Source organism: Oryza glaberrima, chromosome 6, assembly GCF_000147395.1.
Source record: "Oryza glaberrima chromosome 6, OglaRS2, whole genome shotgun sequence".
In the NCBI taxonomy this organism is placed as follows: domain Eukaryota; kingdom Viridiplantae; phylum Streptophyta; class Magnoliopsida; order Poales; family Poaceae; genus Oryza; species Oryza glaberrima.
Window position 1 is genome coordinate 2,022,697 of NC_068331.1, and position 24,488 is coordinate 2,047,184.

The 24,488-nt window shown below is 39.1% G+C and overlaps 2 protein-coding genes across 4 annotated transcripts; both read left to right on the forward strand.

Annotated features, from left to right (window-relative positions):
- Window positions 1–182: 182 nt before the first annotated feature.
- LOC127776239 (uncharacterized) lies at window positions 183–11,179 on the forward strand. 3 transcript variants are annotated; one of them, XM_052302600.1, is made up of 26 exons: window positions 183–269; window positions 364–638; window positions 1,060–1,412; window positions 1,931–2,048; window positions 2,156–2,279; window positions 2,385–2,465; window positions 2,722–2,941; window positions 3,281–3,350; window positions 3,416–3,469; window positions 3,872–3,940; window positions 4,474–4,530; window positions 4,642–4,749; window positions 4,838–4,910; window positions 5,350–5,393; window positions 5,975–6,064; window positions 6,454–6,635; window positions 6,866–6,974; window positions 7,313–7,411; window positions 7,510–7,653; window positions 7,757–7,918; window positions 8,235–8,453; window positions 8,651–8,844; window positions 8,925–9,096; window positions 10,105–10,287; window positions 10,503–10,682; window positions 10,792–11,179. In XM_052302600.1, exons 1-26 carry the CDS (start codon window positions 260–262, stop codon window positions 10,876–10,878), a joined length of 3,477 nt encoding a protein of 1,158 aa, XP_052158560.1. In that variant the 5' UTR covers window positions 183–259; the 3' UTR covers window positions 10,879–11,179. The 3 variants fall into 3 exon arrangements, with proteins under 3 accessions (XP_052158560.1, XP_052158561.1, XP_052158562.1); XM_052302601.1 differs by lacking the exon at window positions 183–269 and having other exon boundaries at window positions 513–638; window positions 1,109–1,412; XM_052302602.1 differs by lacking the exons at window positions 183–269; window positions 364–638 and having other exon boundaries at window positions 1,145–1,269; window positions 1,358–1,412.
- Window positions 11,180–11,736: 557 nt separating this feature from the next.
- On the forward strand, window positions 11,737–15,512 carry LOC127776240 (ATP-dependent Clp protease proteolytic subunit-related protein 2, chloroplastic). Its single transcript, XM_052302603.1, has 9 exons — window positions 11,737–11,895; window positions 12,020–12,066; window positions 12,174–12,246; window positions 12,716–12,836; window positions 12,947–13,084; window positions 14,400–14,516; window positions 14,608–14,676; window positions 14,780–14,875; window positions 15,151–15,512. Exons 1-9 carry the CDS (start codon window positions 11,813–11,815, stop codon window positions 15,298–15,300), a joined length of 894 nt encoding a protein of 297 aa, XP_052158563.1. The 5' UTR covers window positions 11,737–11,812; the 3' UTR covers window positions 15,301–15,512.
- Window positions 15,513–24,488: the final 8,976 nt, after the last annotated feature.

The window sequence follows — 24,488 nt, forward strand, 5'->3', positions numbered from 1 at the left end:
TTGTTTCGGCCCAATCGGCTGGAAATTTCGAGAAAGAGCCCAAACAATTCACGGGCCTTATCGGCCCACTCGCATCAAAGGATAGAGCCACGCTTACAATTTCTCGTAATTTTGGGGGTTCATCTGAATAAAACACAAAGCAGAAGAAGAATTGGGGAGATTGCAGGGGCTTGGATGTAAGATTTCCTCACACTCCCCTCCCCTCCCCTCCCTTCGCGGCATCTGCTCGACGGCCGGCGACCACCGCTCGCCGCCGGCGATGGCGTCACGTAAGCACCTCGCTGGTTCCCCTCCCTCTCTCTCTCTCCGTACCACGGTTGGACTCACTCCCCTAACTCTGCCTGCTCTTGCTCCCGGCGGCAGTCTTACTCGAGCAGCAGGAGAAGCTGCGGCGGCACGTCGACGAGTGGCGGTTCCGGTGCCGCGCGGCCGTCGCCGAGATCGGGCCCCGCTCCGCGTCCACCTCGGTGTCCTCCGCCTCGGTCAGGCTCCGGGTGGCCCCCACCGACCCCGGCGTCGGTGTGGGCGCCGCGTCCCTCTTGACCGCCGCGGCGGCGGCCGAGGACAACGTCGACGTCTCCAAGTTCGTTGCCGTGCTCTCCCACTCGTGCCTTGAGATATCCCGCCTCTCTGATGCTGTAAGCGCGCTAAAGTTGATCCGTTTATCTCGAATTTAAATGTGACGTGTTACTCAATTTTAAGCTTGTGTAGGATTACTTCTTGTCGATTATGTTCCATGATCTTTGATTTTTGCTATTCAATTATGGGACTCACTTTTGGAGTAATTTTGTAGTCAATTTAGTATCAGTGGCGATACTAGGATGCAAAGTCAATTCAAATGCGTCAAATGAGAAATGTTACTTTCTGAAATGATTGCAAGTGCTTAATGAAATATCCACTATCTAAATGATGTCAAATGCAAGCCATAAATGATGGGTGATTGCTGCTTTATTACTTTTTCCTTTTGATATGTTATTGTTACAATGTTGAACACATGCAAGGAATGCAAGCGATAAATACAGTATGTGATTGCTACCTTATTTTCCATTTCTTTTCTAGGCGTCAAGTAATCTCTATCGGCAACTGCTCCTCTTTGGGCACACTGCAGAGGGACCAAATGAGGCACTTCTGGAGGGGGAGCCACAAAAGACATTTGCCCACTCAATTCCATTGTTACTTGAGGTGTATGAAATCATCAATGGGCTGGTGATGATCCTTGGGAACCTGCTCCGGCAGCTGGACGCAATCTGCTCAGTCCGTGACAAGAATGTGCGTCCATTGAACTCATTTAAGGGTTTAGATTTGACAACCGCATTTGGATCACTTGGCGAGGGGCTTATGGTGTTCCTTTTGGTAGATGAAATTTTGAGGCACAATGGCAATACCAGGAGTTACCTATCTCTATTCTCAAGGTATTAATGGTCTCTAGTTTATTAGGTTCATTTGGTCTGGGTCATTCTACACATGCAGCCTGGGAGTATTAATTACATATGTAACACTAAAAGCACATCTTTTAGTTTCTCGGTGGGGATATAATTTTTCAATGGACAATATGTTCAAAGAACCATCCATAACTTACCAACACTGATAAGTGGTGTCTTTTAACATTCATTAAACACTTATAATTGGTGTCTTGAAAGTTAAAATACGGAGTATTAATTGTTATAAAACAGGTAAAATTTCTTAAGATATCTAGATAAAGATTGACTCCAAAGTGTTTCAGTTATGTGTCAATGGATAGCTTAAAAAAATTGTTGTGGATCTTGGTGAGCTATCATTGAAGTATTTTCTTAATGCTATAGCCAAAGTCTTCTACTTTTGCTTGGTCCATTGAGAAAATATAATATCAAATGATATGCTATCCACCCATGCAACTCATTATCATCATGCATCAATATGTTCAGAAAATTGACCTTTGGTTTCCTCATAGGATGCTGGACAAGGTGAAATCTGAGGTCGATGTATTTAGTATGTCATTCGAGGATGTAGATTTCCTTGATCAAGTTGTACACAACTTACAGAAACTTTTTGACATTGGCTTCTTCCAAGTGAGTGTTGCTGCATCACCTTCATGTTCTTTCATTATTTTCCTTTATAAACATATAGCTTAAATTATTCTTATGTTCATGTCACTGTATTTTTATTTCTATGTCAGCGGTTGGTGCAAGAAGATTCACCTTTGTGCTCTTCAATAACCCTTGTTAGATCTAATAAGAAACTGTTAGACACATTTTATTCTTTCTTCTCTGAGAGCAGTTCTGAGATCATTCAACGCATCGGTGAGCAGCGTGCAATTTTTTTTAGTTCAGTACATTTACTTGTATGTTTCAAATGCCTGTTAGCTATGTTATCCAATAGGACCAATATTGATTTTTACACTTCAGGTTCTTTGAAGGAACTCCCCATTGATCGAAGGACTATACTCCATCTTCTAGGCCTTTTTTTGTTCTTCACAACGACAACTGGTACTTGATGAATGTTCTTGGTTATTAATACCATTATATATGTTCTTTTCTAGTCCTCTTGCATGCATTTCTTATTTTGCCTTCTCCGTGAAATAATTCTTCTTGTCTTAGATACTGTATACACTATGATTTGTACATTCCTTTTGCCTTTCTATTCAGCTTAATTTTTTAACCAATAATTCAAGTCAACCTATCATTGTGCCTCATAATAAGATTGCTAAGATTTACAATGTTCTGAAATTTCATATTTTGTTAGGTGAAGCTCCTGATAAGAAATCAATGAACCTGTTAGTGGAGATATTTCAGTTGGTTCCAGTGGTCTATGTTGAAGGTGGAAAGCGTATTGTGCTATCTGACTTAATTAGGTTTCATTGCTCTCCATCACTTTCTTTGTTGCCACCCATTAAGGAAGCTTGTGAAGCTTTTGGTATCATGAAGAATAGCTATCTGGCACGGTTAAATGAAATGCATTCAAGGTAGGACTATTTGGTCATCTTTACATACCAATCTTAACAGGATCCCTTTCGCTCGACATTCTTAGCCACTACAATTACTATTTTCTTTACCTGTGGAATATTTAAATATTGAAGCTGTATGTCTCATTGACTTACATAAGTATATTTTGGGAGATAATCATCAGAGAGGGAACATTTGGATGAGTTACATGCCTTGCCTATTTTGCTCTTCTGCCAGGACCAATTTAGCATTAGCCTGTCATCTCAACATGACATCCTTCCAAATGGCCCTTTCTGCTAAGTGTTCAGTATAATTTCGGGCACTTCAGTTTTACTGTAAGTGTTGTTTGGCATGTGCAGGGATATTCAAGCCATAAATGATTCGTTATCATGCTGGTCTGTTTCATTCCAGTCAGCCATTCATCCATCGGTAAAATTTTTTTACATTTCTGGGAACTGTACTAGATTATGTGTTTTGATCTTTCATGGTTTCAGTCGCAGATGCTGACTGAAGAGTGGGTTCGACATCTCCAGAAACAAATTTTGCAGGTCATATTCTAACTTTTATTCTGCTTTGTGTTTTGACTCTTTCCTAATAAAGCTGTCATGTAAATCCATTGAGACCGCTAAATTTCCAAAATACAGAGGATAGAAGAACTTTGCTGCCCTTGTTGACCTGCAAAATGGTTTCTTACTTTCATCAAGTTCTTTGTGTTTTATGTGGCTTAATTAGTATTTCTGAGGCATGATTGTTGAGCATGAATGCCTTTTGATCCTTTACGAAGAATATGATTTTGCTGTTCTGTAAGTTGATAAGAGTTAACACTTTGGGTGAGTGGGCCAAAACTGCTTCCCATTTACATACATATCGATTGTTGCGATGTAAGATAACAGACACTTTCCTGATGAGTTAAGTAGCCCATGTTTATTTTTGCTTGCTCTTCGGTGCAGGGAGTAGTGCTTGCAGATAGAATACATATGCTTGTCCTATCAATGCTTGACTTGCATATGCATCTTGAGGTACCTACACTTCTCACTTTTCCTTTTGCACTCTTTATATTTTGCCTTGTCAGTCTTTACTGATTACCATGTGGATCCTGTGACCTATCCATTTAAATTTTATTACCCTGCTTTGAATCACGCAATACCAATTTGGGCTCATTGTTTCTTCAATTGTTACTTGGAGCTGTCATCAATTTATAATTTTATTTTTGTATGTAGCTAAGTTGATTGTCGAACTTGATAACATTTGAGGAAGACACGGTTCTATTAGAGAACATTGTGAGAGCCCAATGGGAAAATAAAAAAGAGGAGGAGAGCTCTAATCCTAGCCTACCACTAGAATATAACAAATAGCCTTGACACATACATACTATTACACTATAACCTTTATACTACCAACAGAGAACTTAGTATTTGTAATTATTTGTTCGAGCATTACTTTTTCAGAGACTTTAACATCTGTACCACTACCTCCTTTTTGTACTACGTAGTATTTTTTTTTTATGAATTATATGGACTAATTTCTGTGATGATCATTGCCTCGTTGGAAGGTTCCACTGAGAAGGGAGAAAGCCAAGTCTCTTTGCCAAATGATTGTGTCATTGAAGGTAGTAGAAAGCTACCAACATATCCTTGGAATTTTTTTTCCTGAACAAGGCTTTTCCTTGAAATATCAAGTGGCTCTGTTATTTAACATCGTACTAACTCTCTTGTATTAGGCCATAGGAGACTTGTTCCACATGAAAGGGTCTAGCTTAGTGCGCAGTCTTCCTCACATAATCAACATCATTCAATCTGATATTGAACAACTCATAATATCATTGAAGGTCCATTCACCAACTGCCTGAACTATACAATTTTTTTATTTGTTTTTACAGTGCTGATTGTCCTTATTGCTTTGCTTGTGTTAAGCAGACTAAATTACAAAATGAAATAGCCAAGGGGAGTCAGGCGGTCAAGACAGGATTTCTTAGTTCATTGATACGTGGTATGTGAAGCAATTCTTTTTATGTGTTCTGTGAAAAAGAATCATACAATACTATTTTCAGAAGCTTCTTATACATGGAAATGAGAAGCATCATTCAGCCTTGCATTGTGAATAGCTGTAGATGTAGCAGTTTAGAACTATAGCTGTTTGAAACATTGTGCCGTTTAGGGTACACATATTCAACTAAAAAGTCTTCTTCAGTTTGAACAAAAGGGTATAACGGATCATCATATATAGCTTAATTTCTTCTTAGCGTGCTACTTGATCCTTCAATTTTTACAATGACTATGGGAAGCGATGATTGGTAGTGTTCCAGAAATTTGTGATAGAACATAAAGAACGCGTCCAGACATACTTTCTTTGTATACCATATAATGCACTTATTTGCTCATTTATTTCCTTTTTGATACTCCTGATATAAAATTCCATTGACTTTTAGGTGGTACAGACACGGAGACAAGGCTTATTGATTCACTTTCGTTGGTAATACATCTTGGAACAATTACCCATATAGATAAACATGCAAATTTTGTCGAGTCTGTAATGCTGCTTGTTTGCCTTCATGGTATGAGGATTGCAGCAAATGCAGAAATGTAATGTTCAATGAGGTCCTATTTTTATCTATTTGTTCACATTAAAGGCATCTATTATTTTCCTTTGTCTGTTTCCTCTGCCTAATCATTGCGATATGAACCAGCCTGTCCTGTTCCTGGTTATCTCTTGATTGAAGAGGAAAGTGTTTCAAAATGTTTATGATGTTTAATTGTTTGTTACTAGGAAAATATAACAAGTTGGGAGATATTTCCTGCAGCTATTCATCTTATGTTTGTTAATGATTAATTAGGGGACTAGTAGTTGTTTAGTGTTGACGCACTCAAGTGTTTGTACTCAAGTATTGACATGGACCCTTTTTCAGCTAATTGTCAGATTCAAACGTCAAAATCATCATTTTTCCCTTTAAGTTATTAAATTGGTTGTAGTCCATTTGTTTTGAAGAAGATTTTCATTTTGGAACCAATTTCAAAATTTAGTTTGCTCATGGGTTCATCTCTGAGTTACTCCAGGTTCTGATGTCCTTGCAATTGCTTGAAGGAGGTGGGAGTTCTCAGAGGCAACTGACACTTTCTATTACAATGGATATTCTGCACAGTCTGGTACACTACACATTCAAATCCAACCTTTATTACCATCTTGGTTTAGCTGGTTAGAGGGTGTTCCAAGGGAAAACAGTTAGCCTTTTGTGGTTCCTGTGCGAGTGCAGTGTATAGCACATGAACTAATTAAGTTAGGGAGCTAGCACATATTATAACCAAAATGGGATATTGTTAAGATATGTAGAATTTACATCTGCACATCTCCATTTAGTCTGAAGTTGGAGCAGATTGCGAACTAATCTTTTAGAGTTCTTGTAAAACGATTTGATTGCAGACTTCTCTTGAACTTCAGTAAATGCTATTATGTGTTTCTTTGTTGCTGGTGTTATTTAATGCATAGCCTGATTTCTCTGATGTTTGTGACACTAATGTCTGTAGCCATGAAACAGGGTTACTTGGATATTGAGTTGGTTGGTGTGAGAAAGCTTATATCGAAGTTCAGCATTCTTTTGAATTTCTGGTCTCTGATTGATGAAAGGACGAACTGCAGCTTTTTGTATTGGAGAAAAGAGATGCTTGTGACTTGGTTATCAATGGTATATGGAGATGCCTGCAAATTATCTTGGCTACAGTAAGTACAGATAATCATGAAGATGCCCTAATGTTCTTGTTTGATTTTACAACATAAGTTGGAATGTTGGATGATAGTTGTTCCAGTCATGGAATTAATTCTCGTAATTGATAGCTGAACATAAGTTTGAACCGAACATCAAAAGATTTTTTTTTTTTACTTGTTCAACCTTTTTGAGAAATCTCCATTATCACTGGTTTTTCTTGGCATTCATTATTTTGAGTTGACAGGAACATCATTGATGCATTTTCTGATGGAATGTCACTTCTTACACTTGGGAATGTGGGAACTGTTACTCTTCAGCACTATGAGGAAGAAATTGAGAATGCTCTGCGAAAGGTATGGACCAAGATTCTTTTGCTCGTGTACTGTTGTAATTTTGTGGTGTGGACAAGCTAGGCAATTCCATTTTGTATAAGAACCAAATGAAGGCCTGTTTTTGGTGTAATTGTAATCCTATAAAAGCAGTTTGTCACTAGCATATGTACAACACCGTTCCTTGCAAAATAAAGTCAGTACTCTACTACTATGTTGTTTCTAAAAAAAAAGTAGCAAATGCACTTGCAGAACATTCATACTAAAAAAATCAGGGCACGGGCAATGCCTTAAAACATTTTCTAGCTTTTGCAGGTTCTCTTTGGAGGGTATACTTAACTTCATTCTATCTTACTCTGTAGGAGGTTGTTGCCCCACTGTGTAGAGATATTGAGACAGACCTCCGACTCCATGTTCATTCCACTCACTTAAAAGGATCAGTCTTTGTGAACCCAACAAAGGTTATGAAGTGCATTAAATTAATGGTCCCTAAATTAATTGAGCAGTGTGCCATTTATTTTCTTATGGTGACACTATCTGTGCTTATACTGTTGGCCAGACTGGGGTTCGTAATCTTTCGTGGTACTTAAGAATGAAGCCCTTGAGACTACCTTCCAAGTTTGTTGATATTAAATTGCTTGTGGAGAACCATCTAAATTCTGCGTTCTATACTTACTCAGTGATGTCTAACTATGACAACAGGGTACGCAGTTATGCACCATACTCTTCATGTATAGATAAGAACTGTATGAAACTTAAATATATTTCCAAATACTTTCTTATGACTGGTGTTGAGTATATTCTAGATGTATGCAGAGATGCATCAACTAGGAGAGCTGAAATATGGTGTTGAACTGGAAGATTTCCATCTTACTGTGGATACCGCGGATCAAGATTTTGATCTAAAACAATCCATGGAAAATCTTGATTCATTTAGTGAGGCATATTCCTACAACATTGTCAAGCAGGTGGGTACTAATGCCCCTTGTACCCTGAAAATTGGATGCTTTAGTGATCATGGTTCATATGGATTCCTGTGGAGGTCATAATTTCGTATTTCTGACCAGAATGATGATAGCCCACAAATCCCCTTTATCTAGTCTGTGAAAAAGATAGATTTCACATATTTTGCACCTGCACTGATGTATTAGCATGTAACATACTTGATTAGGATATTTTTCTAATTAATGTAATGTCCAGCCCCCTCTTTCCTCATCCCCACTCCCTCCCTCTCTTTCCCTCCTTTTTTTGAACTGATCTTTTCTAATGTTTTATTTCATGCAGATGTTTATTGAGAATGATCTGGGTGGCCAAGGCCGAAAAAACTTGAGAGTTTTATGTGTGGATCATATTGCATTTTCAGCTGCCATGTGCAATTTACAGCGAATTTCTGCATATATAGATTCCATTTTTGTTTTCTTAAACCGGATGTTTGTAGATCTTCATGCTTTGCTTCAAAGCAACATTGAAATTGATTTATTAAGGGATTTCAAACAATCAGAGGTAATATTTACTACCACTGTTCCAAATTATTCGCAACGTGTTACTCGTAGTTTACAGGGTAAAACATACTATTTCTGTCACTGAAGTTGTCACAGTTTGTCCTTAGGCACTTCATCCTGTTCAGAACACATGCATGTGTTTTTCATAAGCACTATTTAAGCTACCAAATTTAATTAACTCTTGTAGCTTTACAACAGAACACTGGAGTGTCCGGTGCCCATCCTGCTACCCAAGGAGACATGAAATTTGCCCTAGGAAAGCTTGGGCTTGGAGACCATGCTCTAGACTTGCTTGAACAAGTACAAGCTGCTGTTACTAGAATAGGTAGCGTACTAGGTCTCATGATGGTACTTACGGCTGGCCGCACCCGTTATTTGAACAACATGTCACGGTATGATGTACAAAACTTCATCTGTAGAGGTTATTATTGTGTGTTTTTCTTCATCAGCAGGACCTTCTTTTCAATCGTAGATATGTGAGAAAACCCAAATTTGACTTGAGATACACGACAAGTTGCAAGCTGCTGGGGTGGGATGATGACATTGTTGAAATTGGTAAAGTTTTGGACATGGGCACAAGAAACAATGATCCATCAGACGATAGAATTCAGCCATTTTCAATATTAGCAACCAACTTTTCAAAGGTACTATCTTTAGTTCTTTAGTATATTCTACCTCCATGCCAATTGAAAATATGATATTCCAGTTAACAAGCAAATTTTACCGCATTAGTTGTGACGCATTCTGTCTGTGGTTATATTTGTTTGGACAATGTTTTGGAACAGTTATACAAGGGAATAACTCCAAACTTTCATATGATTTTTCCTGTGGTTTGGTATTTGCATCATTCACCTGTAACATTGTTTCTTTTTCTTTTTCTTTTTTTTTGACGTAAGAAGGTAGAGCTGGCTCTACCTTATAGTCATTTCATTGATAGAAATGAAGTTTACAGGGTTTTTTTTAAAAGGTTACAAGGTTATAGAAAGAAAGAAACAAGAGAGAAGAGAGACAGAGAGAGAAGGAGAGGGATGGGGGTGGATTTACAAGAGGTATATACATGAGACTGTTCCTTAGGGAAGCCTCGAACACCAGGAGCGAATTTTCTGCCTGGTTATCACGTTGGCTCTGAGACTCCAAAGCTCTAGGGTGTCGGAGATCTGTTTCTCAACGACTAGGGAACTGATGTTCCATCTTTTACCCTGTACACTTGAAATCTGGACAAGTTCCATTATGTGTAGTATGCACTTTTGTACTGTTAAAAGCATGGTTACTAGTTCAGGTCAATGCTAGTAGTGGATGCAAGAATTCCAAGTTCAGGGTGATGCTTGCTGTTATGTCGTATTTGCAATCAGCGGTTATGGCCAGAGTGCTAGCTGGTATTTGGTAGTCCATGGAGCATAGCAGCCGAAGGCTCACTTGGGTAGTCAGTGGTTGAAGTGAAAACGAGAAAATATTGAAGAAGTGAGAAGCCATTTTGAGTTTAAGTGAACCGTGCACTCATGCAGCCCACCAAATCTAAATCGTGTACTTGTAATCCGATGGATAAGATCCGCTCGCACCTAGTTGCTTCCTAAGGTCCACTGCGTAGGATACCAACCGAAGATTTGTTATTTCTTTATCACTGACAGCATACTTTTCTTGTATGCTTGTAGAAGCTCCAGAGCAATAAACTTCATGAAATGAAGGATTTCTTTCAAATTGTTCCATCCGTAATTGTCCACATGATGGAATGTAGACTTCTTCTCAAGGATAAATTATTAAGACGGGAGCATGAAGACAAGAGATACACACATACTTACGATGGTTTCCTACTTGGAGTTGCTTTTGTCCTCAAGGTAACATTGTTCAGATGCAGTTTTCATTTCCTTCCAGTTTATTTTACAGGAACATCTATGAACATGTTCTTGTTGTCGGTATTACCCTGCTGGTAATTTATTCAGTTTCTGATACAAGGCTTCTTCCCTCTGCACACAAGTTCTTGCTCCCAGATTAACGTATATGAACGTTCTATCTTGCTTCTGTTAATCATTTCCAATGTGATGGCACTAAGGTTTTGGAGCAAGATAACTCATTTGATGAACTCAATTGGTTCGCTTCCACAAAAGCAAAATTGGAAGGAGAGGCAAAGGACAGGGACGACAAGAAAACCGATAGAAACACGAGCGGAGCTAGCTTTGTCAGTCTGAAACTCTGGCGCTCAAGTCCACCTGTTAGGACAGAGCAGCAAAAGGTGCTTGATTTATCGTTTATTTCTGATGATACGTTCATATCACGTTGCATCCTCCATAGGAATTGCATGGCTGATCTCTTCTCCTGAACTTGCCTAATTTGCCTGACAGGGTGGTGTTGACAAGGGGACGCGCTACATGCAGGAAATTGAGCTTATAGAATGTCTATTCAGGCTTGCTAGAACAGTATTGAGATGAAATTACCTGATGGCACAACACTTCTATTTTGTTGCCTAATGTACTTTGCATAGGTCGTTGAGTACTTTTTGCATGAAACCTAACAAAGAATTCAGAGAAGAACTACTGAATCATCTGACCTTAGTGTAGTTGACAAACATCTGGCCTTGCTATATTTATTGTTTTAACTTAGTTCAGTCCTGACAAAAAAAAGAAACATGGGAGAGAACTCATGCAATGCTGGATGCCTGGATCACTGGATGTGAAGGTGAATTGCACTGTAATAATAACCTTTAAATGTTCATGGTTTTCTTTCTCAACATCTGAAGTGAAAATTCAGTAAAAACGTACTGTAAATGGTGGTCACGACTCAAAAGAAAAACATGGTTTTCATATTGTTCCGTTGTCAAATGACTGTACATCTTATATTTGCCAACTTGTAATAAGGCATTCCTTTTGTTCCGTATCATAAAACACTTTAACTAAGTGAAACCAAATTTATATAAATATATATCAATATTTTGAAAAGGAAACAAACATACTATTAAAATATATTTATACTAGATTTAATAAAAATCCATTTGATTGTTATACATATTATTATGTTTTTTCTATGTACTTATGGCATATTGAACGGATGGAGTAGACGAGTAGATTACTGCTGCCTCCAGCACGTCCTGTATTATGCTTATAATCGATTTTTTTTTTTTACATTTTGACCACATAAATTTCTCTCTAATGCGAACATTCAAATGTGAAATTTATTTTGTTTTCATCCTAAAATAACCAGCATATAACTACGAAATTCACTGTTGAGAAACGAGACAAACGACAGCACGCTTCCTCTTCTGCACCTACGGTGATCGAGCGACGCACGAATCTCAACGCGCATCTTCGTTATCCACTACTGCGTCAGTCACTCCCCGCGAGCTAAGCTCTCCTCCCCACCACTCCGATGGCGCTGTCCGCGGCGGCGCCGGCGAACTCCTCCTGCTTCCACCCGCGCGCCGCCGCCGCCAGCGCGCCCTCATCTCTCAGGTCAGCCGCCTCCCGCTAACTCCTCCCCGTTTCTCCGATCCCCAAACCCCCAAAACCCTAACCCTCCCTGCAACTTCTGCTCTTCGTTTTTTTTTTTATTTTTATATCTCTCCCCTTTTTGCAGCGTGGGCACCAAGGTCTTCGTCGGGTTGAAGGCCCAGACCAAGCTAGGTGAGCGAGGAGCTAAAAAGATTAATTCTCGAATTTATGTCGGATTCGTCCTCATTGTTGTCGATTGTTTGATTTTGGTGTTTGTGGGGTTGGAAATTGCGGTGCAGGCTCGTCGGAGTCGTCGTGCCCGAATGTCACCGCCGGGTTGTACACCGCCGTCAACCGGAGGATCTCTCTGGGGTACGTAACAAGTGCGCAGCCATCGATATGCTCAACTTGATGTTGGGGGGCTTCGTGTATGTGTTATAATGTGGGAAGGATAAATGGGATTGTGCTACTGCACAATCTTCAGAGTTCAGCAACTCTTCATTCTGGGTGCTGATTATGCTTGTTGTGCTAGTTCAATTTTTTTGTTATGCATCGCACTTTTCATGCAAGTGTCTGTAGGTTTGTTAGTATGTGAAGGGATACTTTTTGTAAAATCTAATAGCTCTGGGCATTTGTCTGTGTTGATGGATAATTTTGCAATTTTCAAAAGCCAATTTTCAACACCCATCAGGTTTATAGGCAATATTTTGTTCTAACAATAATATGTATGTTTGTTAGCGCTTGAGGTAGCCAAAGAATATCTGAATAATGTCGGTGTAGTTTGTCTGAATTGTTTGTTCACTTATTTTATCTCATTGCACTTCAAATTAAAATTTGCTAGATTATCAAACAAGAGGGCTACCAGGGCGCGCATTTCAATGATGCCTGTTGGTACACCACGGGTGCCTTACAGAACACCTGGTGAAGGAACTTGGCAATGGCTTGATATATGGAATGCTCTAGTAAGACTACACAATGCCTAATGGAGTATGATGCTTCCTTGAAGTGGTGCATCTATTTCTATCTGTGTGACTGTATTAATGTTTATCTAATTCAAATTGTTCATGTGCAGTATCGCGAACGAATTATCTTCATTGGGGACAGTATAGATGAAGAGTTTAGTAACCAAGTATTGGCGAGCATGTTGTATCTTGACAGCGTTGATAACACTAAAAAGATTCTTCTATACATTAATGGTCCAGGAGGAGATGTAAGAACTTAACATACCACACCTGGTGTTAGCTTCAATTAGCCTTTTTTTTATGCCACTTATTTTTATGAGTAAATTGCGTCTATAGTACACAAACTTGGTAAGTGGGTGCGATCTAGTGCAAGAATTTGAAAAATGATTATACAGGTGTAACAACTTGGTTAGTGCGTGCATTTTGGTTAAAAGATCTCTCTTCCAAACCATACTTTTTCAGCTATGTAAAGAAAAAGCAGCCAGTTAGATCATCTTGAGTTCTGAACAAGGTTTTAGATGTATTGCATTTGCTTGGTTATCATACTAAATAACCTACTATTTAAAATTGGAAAAAAATAATGATTATCAAAACTAAGTGCATGCCAACTAACAAAATTTCTGAGCGATCCAACTAATAAAAAAAATCGGTGATGAGCACTGCAAAACATTCTCATTGCCAACAATTAATCTAGCAGTTATATATGTTTACAATACAACCAATAAAATACGATGAATCATTGGTATGTAACAGTGTTTTTATCAAAATGCACGTGATTGTTAAGTTTATGTACCGGTTTGCTCATTTTACAAGTTTTTACACTAAATCGCACCCACCTGCCAAGTTTTTGTACAACTGGCGCAATTTACTCTATTTTTATATATGTGGATATGCCAGGCCATGATTTTGTGATTTTCAAGTAGCATTGTCACTTTAAGAAATTGAACCGGGGTGTTATTTCAAAAGTTTATCTTTAAAAATAAAACTGGGATGAACTAATCAGTTGCTAACACCGCATGTATAGCTCATTGAAGGGGCTTCCTGCGTTCCAGTGCTACTTTGTGGTTTGTAAGTTAGAATGTTTGGGATTGTCCGAATATATGATCTTATTTTTCAGTGTTGTACATGTTGACAAAACCGATACAAAAACTTATGTATCTAACTATTTATATTGGATCAAAACACTTATCCTGGAAAGAGGGCCACTCTAGTCATGATAATCTAGGACGGGGGAAAGTTATGACAACATGATCCTTCAATTGTTTGGAAAATTGTTTTACTTTAGATGATATATATCAGACCTGGTATGGAAAGAAAGTTTATTGGAATTCAAAATCAACTGGAAATCAATGTGCGCAATGCTCACTGAGCATAACAAGAGTACTTTAAAACCTATGTTCCTCAAGTATACCTTATCAATATGTCAAATGTTTGTTTCAATGTTCCAACTAGTTAACCGAGATATCTAACCAAGTCAACTTACTGTTAGCTAATCTATGTCGCACACTGCATTTTTTTCTGGGGGAGTGACTTTCTAAACTGTATTCATCAATGATGTTGCAGCTTACACCATGCATGGCATTATATGATACAATGCTAAGCCTAAAAAGTCCTATTGGTACTCATTGCCTGGGCTTTGCATTCAACTTGGCTGGATTTATTCTTGCAGCTGGTGAAAAGGTATCACTACTCTAATATCAACCTCATTTTGGAATTTGTCTTGAGTATGCTAAGTCATTATACTCATTTTCTTGCCCTTTTTTATGATAAGGGTTCACGTACGGGTATGCCTCTTTGCCGGATTTCACTTCAGTCACCTGCTGGAGCAGCTCGAGGGCAGGTCGGGGTTCTTTGTAGATGGTTTGCTAAGTGGTTAAAGTTGGGAGTGTCTGGCAACACAGCTTTGAATTGAATTGGTTTCTTGCACACTCTTTTCCCTGCAGGCTGATGATATAGAAAATGAAGCAAATGAACTTATTAGGATCAAGAACTATCTTTACGGCAAGTTGTCAGAGCACACAGGTCATCCTGTTGATAAGGTAAGAATTTCGCTGTGCATGCTGCTGTTACATTGTTTGGCACTATCTCCTATGATTTAGAATGCCTAGTTACTCCAAAGAAGAGATTTTGGTTGTTTATTGCACCATTCCCTATTGATGAAAAGGCTCATTCAAGCTTGGTTTATTTTGTTTCCTTGTATCTCATACTGAGGCAATAATCTGATCCAGATTACCAAGTTTCTATTTTCCATGTACACGCAAAATTGTCATGCAATTGCAATCCTTCCTTTCATCTTAAGCATTTCTTGTTGCAGATTCATGAAGATCTATCTAGGGTGAAGCGCTTCGATGCTGAAGGAGCTTTGGAATATGGGATTATTGACCGTATTATTAGGCCTTCTCGCATCAAGAAAGAGGGATCCACTGCTCAAAAGAAGGATCTACGTAATCTGGGACTTGGCTAGTAGATGCTATTGTATCAGTTATACGTGTTAGATTGTATTGTTCTCCCCTCATTACTCCTGCTTTGAAATCCTACTGCTTTATTTCATCAACAGGAGTTCATGTGGAGATATGAGATTTGTTTTGCTGTCTCCATTGGTATTGGACTTAAAAGAGAGAATAATGTTGTAGCAGTCATAAGAGAAATACGGTACTCTAGTTGCCATTCTGGTGATCTCATTTTGTCAAACATATCGAGAGACGCGTCATACATTTTGTGATATCAGGCGAGAATGTTCTTGTTTAATAATGTGTTCGTTGCCTGAAAATCTGCAGAAAGGTTGCTGTGGTCTGCAATATGATACTCCTAACTGAACTCTCTGTATCAGTACACATGCTAGTGATCACAGGGCAAAGTCCAAAGGGGAAGAATTCTTGGCTGCACAACTGTTTCAAACTTAATACTTCCTCCGTTTCACAGTGTAAGTCATTCTAACATTTTCCACATTCATATATCTATCTAGATTCATTAAGATCAATATGAATATGAGAAATACTAGAATGACTTACATTGTGAAACGGAGTGCACATGTTCCGTATGCGTTTGCCCATGTTTGTTATCTTCAGAAAAGCTTCAAAGATTATTGGGAACTGGGACTGGAACTTGTACTCTTCCTCTCAAAGGTCAAAGGCTCGAAGCAACCCTGGTGGTGACAACCTACCGTACTTCCTACACAAAAAAAAAAAGAAACTGCAGAATGTTTCGTCAGAGAAAAATGAATGAACGCTTTCTGTGAGAGATGGGGATTGGTAGGCGAAGAATAGTTTCTTGGTAGCCCAAATAGGCTGCTACAGATTGTAACAAACCTGCTTGACATTTACTGTTCTCACAAAGGCTGCAGGATTTCGTTGCTGAAACAGATGAAAATGTGAAACAACTCCAAACATTAGCAGTGCCTATCTATCATCATAAACTCTTCATTTTTATGAACATATGAACAAAGAACCTGTTTGCTAAGCTCCAGCTTCTATCATTCAGTAAGTGCCACAATTTAGTTCAGGGTCTTGGGACCTAGTACTATTCAAAATTCAGAGGCCAAATTGAATGGTTGCAAGTAAGCATGGCCCTTCAAATCCGGCCGAATAGTAGAAGGTGGATGTCTGCATCTGCTTGTTCTGCCGACAAGTACAAAACAGAAGCAGATAAGAGCACAGTTTGTTAGTGTGATAATGACATTCAGGTAGGGCCTTTCTTTCACAGCACCAACTTCAAGGAAAGCAAGAGGAGGAGACTTTAGGAAATTAATTAAACTGAAAACCACATGAAAAGGGCCCCATCTTGTGGGTGTGGGTCCCAGCAGTGGTCACTGGTCAGCATCATCATTCATCAGAGTGGTTGAGAAGGAGAAACCTGCAGGGCATGCATGCACATACCACACACAGACAGACAGGCAGAGGAAAAACGAGACTACTTTTTTTCAGATGGAAAAATGAGACTGCTGACCTTGTTTGAGTGAGTTTGGCCTGGTTTAGTTTACAACTTTTTCTTCAAACTTTTAACTTTTTCATCACATCAAAATTTTTCTACACACATAAACTTTCAATTTTTTTCTTCAAACTTTCACTTTTAGTCAAACTTTTAATTTTGGCGTAGAACTAAACACACCCTCCTAGCTACAACTTCAGCTCTTAGATTCTTAGAATCAGTAGTAGTTGTATACATTTAAGAGAAACGTTCAGCGGTCTTCGGACTATTCTCACAAGGTGATGGGCTAGTTGGTTTGGGTACGAAACCTCGTCCATTCTATTTATTTGATATTAGTTGATTTCCTAATATTTATTTTTATATATATATTTTTTATCGGCGGGCTACTTACCTACTGTTTCTTAAAATCTCAGCTCCCGAAACGTGCTCGTAGATAGACACAACCAAAGCAAGCAAGCATGCAGGAAAACATCAGCCTTGAGCCACTCCTGCCTGCCCTGCCTCTGCATCTGCAAGCAGAAACACATACACTCTCTTGTCAGTGCAGTGTGTGATACTCGCTCATCCAGTCCTAGGATGTACTCCTACTCCTACTACTCATCATCTATAGCTATAGGCTATCTATATCTATTCTTTCTCTGCCGGTACTACTACTATGCTTCCACAGCTTTGGAGTTTGGAGAGATGAGTACTTTAAAACATCCTTGTCCTCCTGTGCTTCAGGGCTTCAGGCTTTCAGCTTTCAGCTTTCAGTCAGTGTGAGAAACTGATGAGAACAATTCTGCTCATCCCAAATATCCCCAACTGATTACCGAGTAGTTAATGGTAACTGCCCTTGTCAATTCAGACAAACAAGTTCAGAGTTCAGACAAAAGACAAGCCGCGGATTCCCAACGAAAAAGTGGCATTGGCATGCAGTAATAAACTTTCACATGCATACATGCAGTAGTACTTTATATTCACATCAGCGTTTCTTCAGAGTCTCATCACATGTACTGCTCTCACAATCGATGAGATCAGTAGTTTTGTACGTATTCATGCATGTATATACACGACATGCACTAGCAGTATATATGTACTGTGTACTGACACTTCAGTTCTTCAAAAAAAAATAAAAAAGAAAAAAAAAGAGATGGAGACATGCATGACCTGACTGACACTTGAATTGGATTCTCACAGTCACAGCTGCAGCTACTCCAGGCAGCAGAATTGTTGACCGATGGCCGTTGTATGAACTCACCTTGACTTGTGAATTTCTCTCTTAGAAAAGACGTACTCGTAAGTAGATGCAAGACGATCGATCTTGTCGGACAAATGTATGCAGGCGATCGACGAAGAACAAGAACAAGGCCGGCCGGGCGAGAAAGCAGATGTCACCGTCGCAAAAAAGGCGTCGTCCTCGATCTACTCCGGCCGTGTGTGTGTGTACGTGTGGCAGAAGAAGAAGCAGGCAGCTATCTGCAACCTGCAGCTAGCTGCAGGCAGTCACTCGATCATGTCGCTTTCGAGAGATAGGGATGTATCAGAGAGAGAGGAGATCATCCGAGACGACCAAAATCTCTCCAGCCTCGCTACTCTGCCGGCCGGCCGGCTGTTCGTCGTGCACGTAAGAAAAATTCAGACAAAAGATATATACAGACATACAGTACATATATACTCCGAATATGAGTATATGATATGGATGATGATATAATACATAGTAGAAAAAACATCCCTTTGTAAGAATTAAATTAGGCATCTTTTTCACCGAGAAGAACGATCTTTTTTTTATTCATGGAACTAATTGGTACTTCTCCCCGTCCTAAAATATACTACCTCCGTCACAAAATGTTACTATCTAGGATGAGATTTGACACATTCTAGAACAACGAATTTAGACAGAACCTCTGTCCAGATTCATTATCCTAGGATGAGTCAAATCCGGTTCTCGTTGTCTTAGGATGGGATTTTAGCAACATTTTGTGACAGAGGGAGTAAGAGATTTTGGATATATGGGACAAGCTGATACTGGAAGGCTGAGAACAAGAGAAATCACAGTTTATTGCCTGTGCTTCTTCGACCTCCAGCTAGCTCTCTCCGGCAGCTTCTTCGCCAACGACGGCAACCAATGGCATCGGGCAAAACTGGCCGGATTAATCTTGGGTGGGGATCGGATTCAGATTTCAGAGGGACAACGGGGCAGCAGAGGCCCCGGATTTTATAAAGTTGGTGACTTTTTCATCCGTTAGGTCGAATAGAAAAGGTCATCACATTAATTTTCAGACAAAATGAAAATTTTGATAAGAGAAAAGTTGACGACCTAAGGGAAGCACTAGTATGGTGTGCTTGAAAGTTATGGGTGTATAACTCCATCCATCAGAATTTAATTATTGACGCCGAGGAATATTATGTATACTTGTGCGCTTTTAACAGATTTTTTATGAAGCTAGGGGAACTATAGTTGGACCTCCATCGTCTCTAATTTGGGCATGTTTTAATTAAGAAACACATATATTTTCCAGTGTGTGAGTGTGTTATGTGTGCGTACGCGTCTTCCATGTAATCGAAAAAAAAAATCAGATTACCTAAGAAATACTCCATCCGTCCCAAAATATAAACATTTTTAACATAGTGACAAGTCAAACTATTTCAACATTGACTATTAATAGCAACAAAATAAAAAATATTACTCATGTAAAATTGATGTTACTAGATTTATCATTAAACAAACTATCATAATATATAACTCTTTTTATTTAAAACATCTTAATTTTATAGATACTGTTGGTCAAAGTAGCATCTCAGAGAACGTGTCAGAGTCTAAAAATGCTTATATTTTGAGATGGAGAGAGTATGAAAACCCCAAAAAATTGCTGGTAAACTACTAGTAGCTGCAATTGTCCAATGGAAAGGGCTGGAGGAGAAGAGAATTACGTACGGGAATTCAGCATCTCTGAAAAAAATTGTAGTCTTTCTGATGAGCTGACTAGCAGGGAGGCCGGCAACAGATGAACCGAATTCAGAAGCAAAAAATTCAGTTAGTCATGACATGCACGTCGCTGAATGATCATATCGCTAGCTGGTGGTATGTACTGATCTGCCAAAAAAAAAAAACTAAGGCCGGAGCTAGCACGCATGCACTTGTGTTTCCACAGTATTTTGCTGCACTCTTGATTTTTCTATTGAAATCCGGTGTATCAACACAGTTCACGCAGCTGGATAACTAATGGAGAAATAACCGATCGCCAACGCTGGCACTGTCCAATATATATGACTCAAAATCGCATGAAATTAGTTGCAAAAGTTCATCACGCACTGCATGCTGGAGTAGTTTTCTCTTAAGACTTTTTTTAGAGTACTGGTGTTTTAATTTCTTTCAGACTTTCTTTCTGAAAAAAAAAGAACTCCTTTCAGATTATCAGATATATCGAAGGGGGGTGTATCAATAAGCTTTTGCATCTCCACATGAATCTCCTGCAGCAATATGGATCATATCGATGCATAACATGTTCTGCGTTATCCCATGAACTCGATCTCAGTCACAAGCATGACCTGAAGATGCTCCTTTTTTCCCCCAAAAAAAGATCATGGCCTGAAGATGCTCGATCATTCACCTCTCGCGGCCATGCATGCATGCAATGCATGGGACTGAGTACTGAATAATTCATGCCTTTGCTTGAGTCTTGATTTCACACAAATTTAGATGACACGAAATGCCCTCTCTCATCGTCATCGATCGGCAATTTTATATGATCAATCCATGCACAACACTGCTGGATCGTCTGCATGTACAGCATGCATGCATGAGCATGACGATCACATCATGCATGCTCAAATTTTTCTTTCTCTATAAATTCTCTCTCTAAAGGTGTGTTTAGTTTACACTATTGAAAGTTTAATTGAAATTGAAACGATGTGATGAAAAAGTTAGAAATTTGTGTGTGTAAGAAAATTTTGATATGATGAAAAAGTTGGAAATTTGAAGAAAAAGTTTGAAACTAAACTCGGCCTATAATGTTAGCTTGGGCCGACGTCCCATCGATCTGAGCTCAAAATTTTCTCTCTCTAGCTGTTGCGCGCCATACCTTCCCAACTGTTGCTGCCTCGAAAAGGCGCCAACTGCACGTGTGCCCCTGACCACCACCACCTCCAGCCTCTCTCTCTCTCTTCATCTTCTCCTCTTCTCTCACATCACATATATCACACCCACACACATCACATCACACGCATCCATCCATCCATCCATCTGAATTCTCCATTTCACTTTCTCTCTCTACTCTCTACAAGTGATCAATTCTTTCTTCTTCACGGAGCTCACCTCGATTGAATTCTTCTTCAGGTGGCCCATACCTCACCTCTCTGCATATTGCATCCATCCATGTCGCCCTCCATGCCTGTTAAATTACCGCACTGGGTAGCAGCAGCAGCTGCTAGCTGCATCTCTGCATCTGCATCTGCTGCTCACAGCTCACTCTCTTGCATGCTGCTGCTAGCTATCTACTGTTCCTTGCATCAGCCTCAAACTTCGCGCTAGCTACTCGATCGAACGATCCCTCTCGCAAAGCTGCAAACGAGCCGCTGCTGCCTTTGCTCACGCGGCTCGATCATTCATTCACATTCAGATTCGATCATGGCATCTATATGCATTTTCAGTAAAAAAAGAAAGTAACCAAACAAATTGATCGAATTAACTGCAACTGCATATACATCGATCGATCTGAATATATGCCAAGCGTGCATGCATGCAGCTAGATCGATGCAGTGCAGGCACCGGAGAATCATTTGCTGCTGCTTCTCTTCTTGTTTTTTTTTTTTTTAACATTGCTCTCTGGCCTGCTCTGTGGCTAACAAACCATGCATATTCATTCAATTCTTGCATGCATGCGAGCATGCGATCGATTGAATATGTACAATTGCAGATTGATCGATCGATCGATGCATCATGCAGGCTGCTGCTGGACATGCAGGATCGGAGGGGGTGCACTGTGCACTAGTCCTCCGATCCCAACCATGCATGCAAAGATGAACAGTGTACTCATGCTTCCGAGGCAGCATATGTCCAGCACTGGCTGCTCCCTGCTACCTTAGCTGCAGGAGAAGGAAATGCTCGGATGCAAGTACACACACATGCATGCACACTAACAAGCTCGATTGATCCAATTGCATATATATACTGATCATCAAGACATCAACTGAGTGTGCAGTGATGCATGGACAATATGTGCAGCTAATTTACTCACCGCAGGAGGCGGATCCAGAAAAATGGTTCACTGTTACAAAGCACTAATTTCACTCAAGACATGGGGTATCTATTGAGAAATTTACGGTACGCGGTACGCGAGAAGGGACCAGGTATCATATTTTGTAAATGTTGGTTTTGCGGTATTGGAACAATCATATTTTTTAGTATAAATTTTGGTACCTTTTAGTACATTAATTATGGTACCTCTTAAGGACCATAAAATTCATTTTTTTTAAAAAAAATGATACATGCTGATATCTGAGATACTGAGAGGTATCCCTCTAAGTACCATAAAGGAATAATTAGCCGTAAGTATGATCATCCATGTTACGCTTATTCGGATTACGAGATTATAAAAATGCAGGAGTAATTCTGTCAAATAGAGAAAAAACAGAGGATTGAAAAACACAGTAATTCTGTAGATAGGATTGGTAAACATGTGTTTGGATAGACAGAGAAAAAACGTAAGAAATGGAAAAAATGAGGTAGAAGTGGATGGAAATTTCCCTTTGTTTCTCTATTGATTCCACAGGAAAGGAATTTTTCCTCCGATTTTCCTTTGTGTCGATTCCTATGAACTGAACGACAGGAAAGGAAATATTTTCTATCTACAATATTCCTTTGAAAATTCTCTAAAAAATCCCTCAATCCAAAGAGGCCTAGTGTAGGGCTCAAATTTGTGTGGGCAAGTTCCACCACTAGAAACCTAACCAGTTAAGTTACACTCACTTCGCTTTTATCTTCATCGTACACAACGGCAGGCCCAAGGCATGTGTGAACCAGACAAGTTGCCCGGGATGGTTTGGGTTTCATAACTGTGATGGCCTATACATTTTTTATCTAGTGTTCAACATGTTTATAATAATTGTTCTCTATGTGTTTGCTCAAAGTGGAAGAAAATTCTCAGCCTATATGCCCAGTAGTTTTACATCTATTTGCTTCCTTTTACAACACAAATACACAAATGGAAATATTGCAATAAATGCATTGGTATTAAAATCCTCCGGTTTTTTTCTTTATTATGAAATCACAAATCCCCTGACAAACGAATTTGCGAGACAAATTAACGGAGTTATTACAAAGTAGGCAATGCGCATTAGATTTATATTTGTAAAAAAATTGGGATTTTATACGAACCATGCACATCTAGTGGGCAATGATATACTCCATACAAGCTAGCAGACAAAACAAAAAAATTAATAATTCTATGTTCACTACCAGGATCATGAATTTTCTTAGAGTGCCACAAACCGTCACTTTTGTCGGCCAACCTTCAAGGAAAATGAACACACCAAATCTATAGAGCAAGGGGCATGCCTTTTTTTTTTTTCCTCTTTGCGGTTAACCGGTAGGGAAATCTATTTTGGCGGTCAAAGCAAAATACAGCAATGTCAAAGTTTTCAAATCGACAAAAAAAAATTACTGGCGGTCAAGACCGACAAAATATGGGTCCATAATTTTTTTCAAATTTATTGTTCATATATTAGTAGCATATAATCTTAATATATTTAAAAGAAGCAACGAATTAAATACCCAAATATATATATTTGAGTAAAAAAATGAAACAACAATTTTCCACTTGAAATTTCGGAAAATTTTCCACCCCCACCCAAAAAAATTCCTTAAATTCAATAGTGCTAATCCTGGATATAAATATCTGCACATAAATACATATATGTAATTTTGTATACATATATATAGTAGTCCTCGATCCTGGCTCAAAGAAATAATCACAACAATGACGAAATGCATGCGCTCAACCTAATTGTTGGAGTGCAAGTTGTAGCTACGCACGCACAGCTGAATCTGAACAGCTGATGAAACACACACCTGTGAGGATCCAGCAAACGTCTGTTCCGGAGACATAAAATATAGCAATAGCTGTGTGTACACGTATGTGGTGCCACACAAGCATATGCATATGCATCATATAGAAGGTGAAGTGGTTGTGCTTAATCCCATCTGAACACAACCAAAACGGAAAGGAACAGAGGATATCAACTTATCAAAAGTAGAGCTAATCAAGCAATTAATCTACCATGTAATAATCATCTGATCGATCTGGTCATCCATTCGTTGGTGAAGTGGTTGCTCATGTGATACCATCTGTCCATCCATCCAGAGATGCCTTGTTTGACATGTATGCATATGTGTATGTGTGTGTGACCGGATGAGCCAACCCCAAGAGAAACAACAACGAACTGACCCATCATTCTCCATAAAATACGCAGCTTTGCACACTAAGCTAGCTACCCCCTTGCTCCCAGCTACAGACAAATTAAGAGAGAAAGGTGGACAATGACATGATTAGTTTAATAATTGATTGATTGATTAGCTTGTAGACCCTTAATTAGTTGACTAATTACCACTATCTAGCTAGCAACTAGTAGTACTTGTATCATGCCTCCCTTCCTTAATTACTACTACCTGGCTACCTTAACTAATTAAGCTACATGAATCATGCATTATGCTAGCTAGCTTAAGGTAGTCTATTCAAGAGTAAA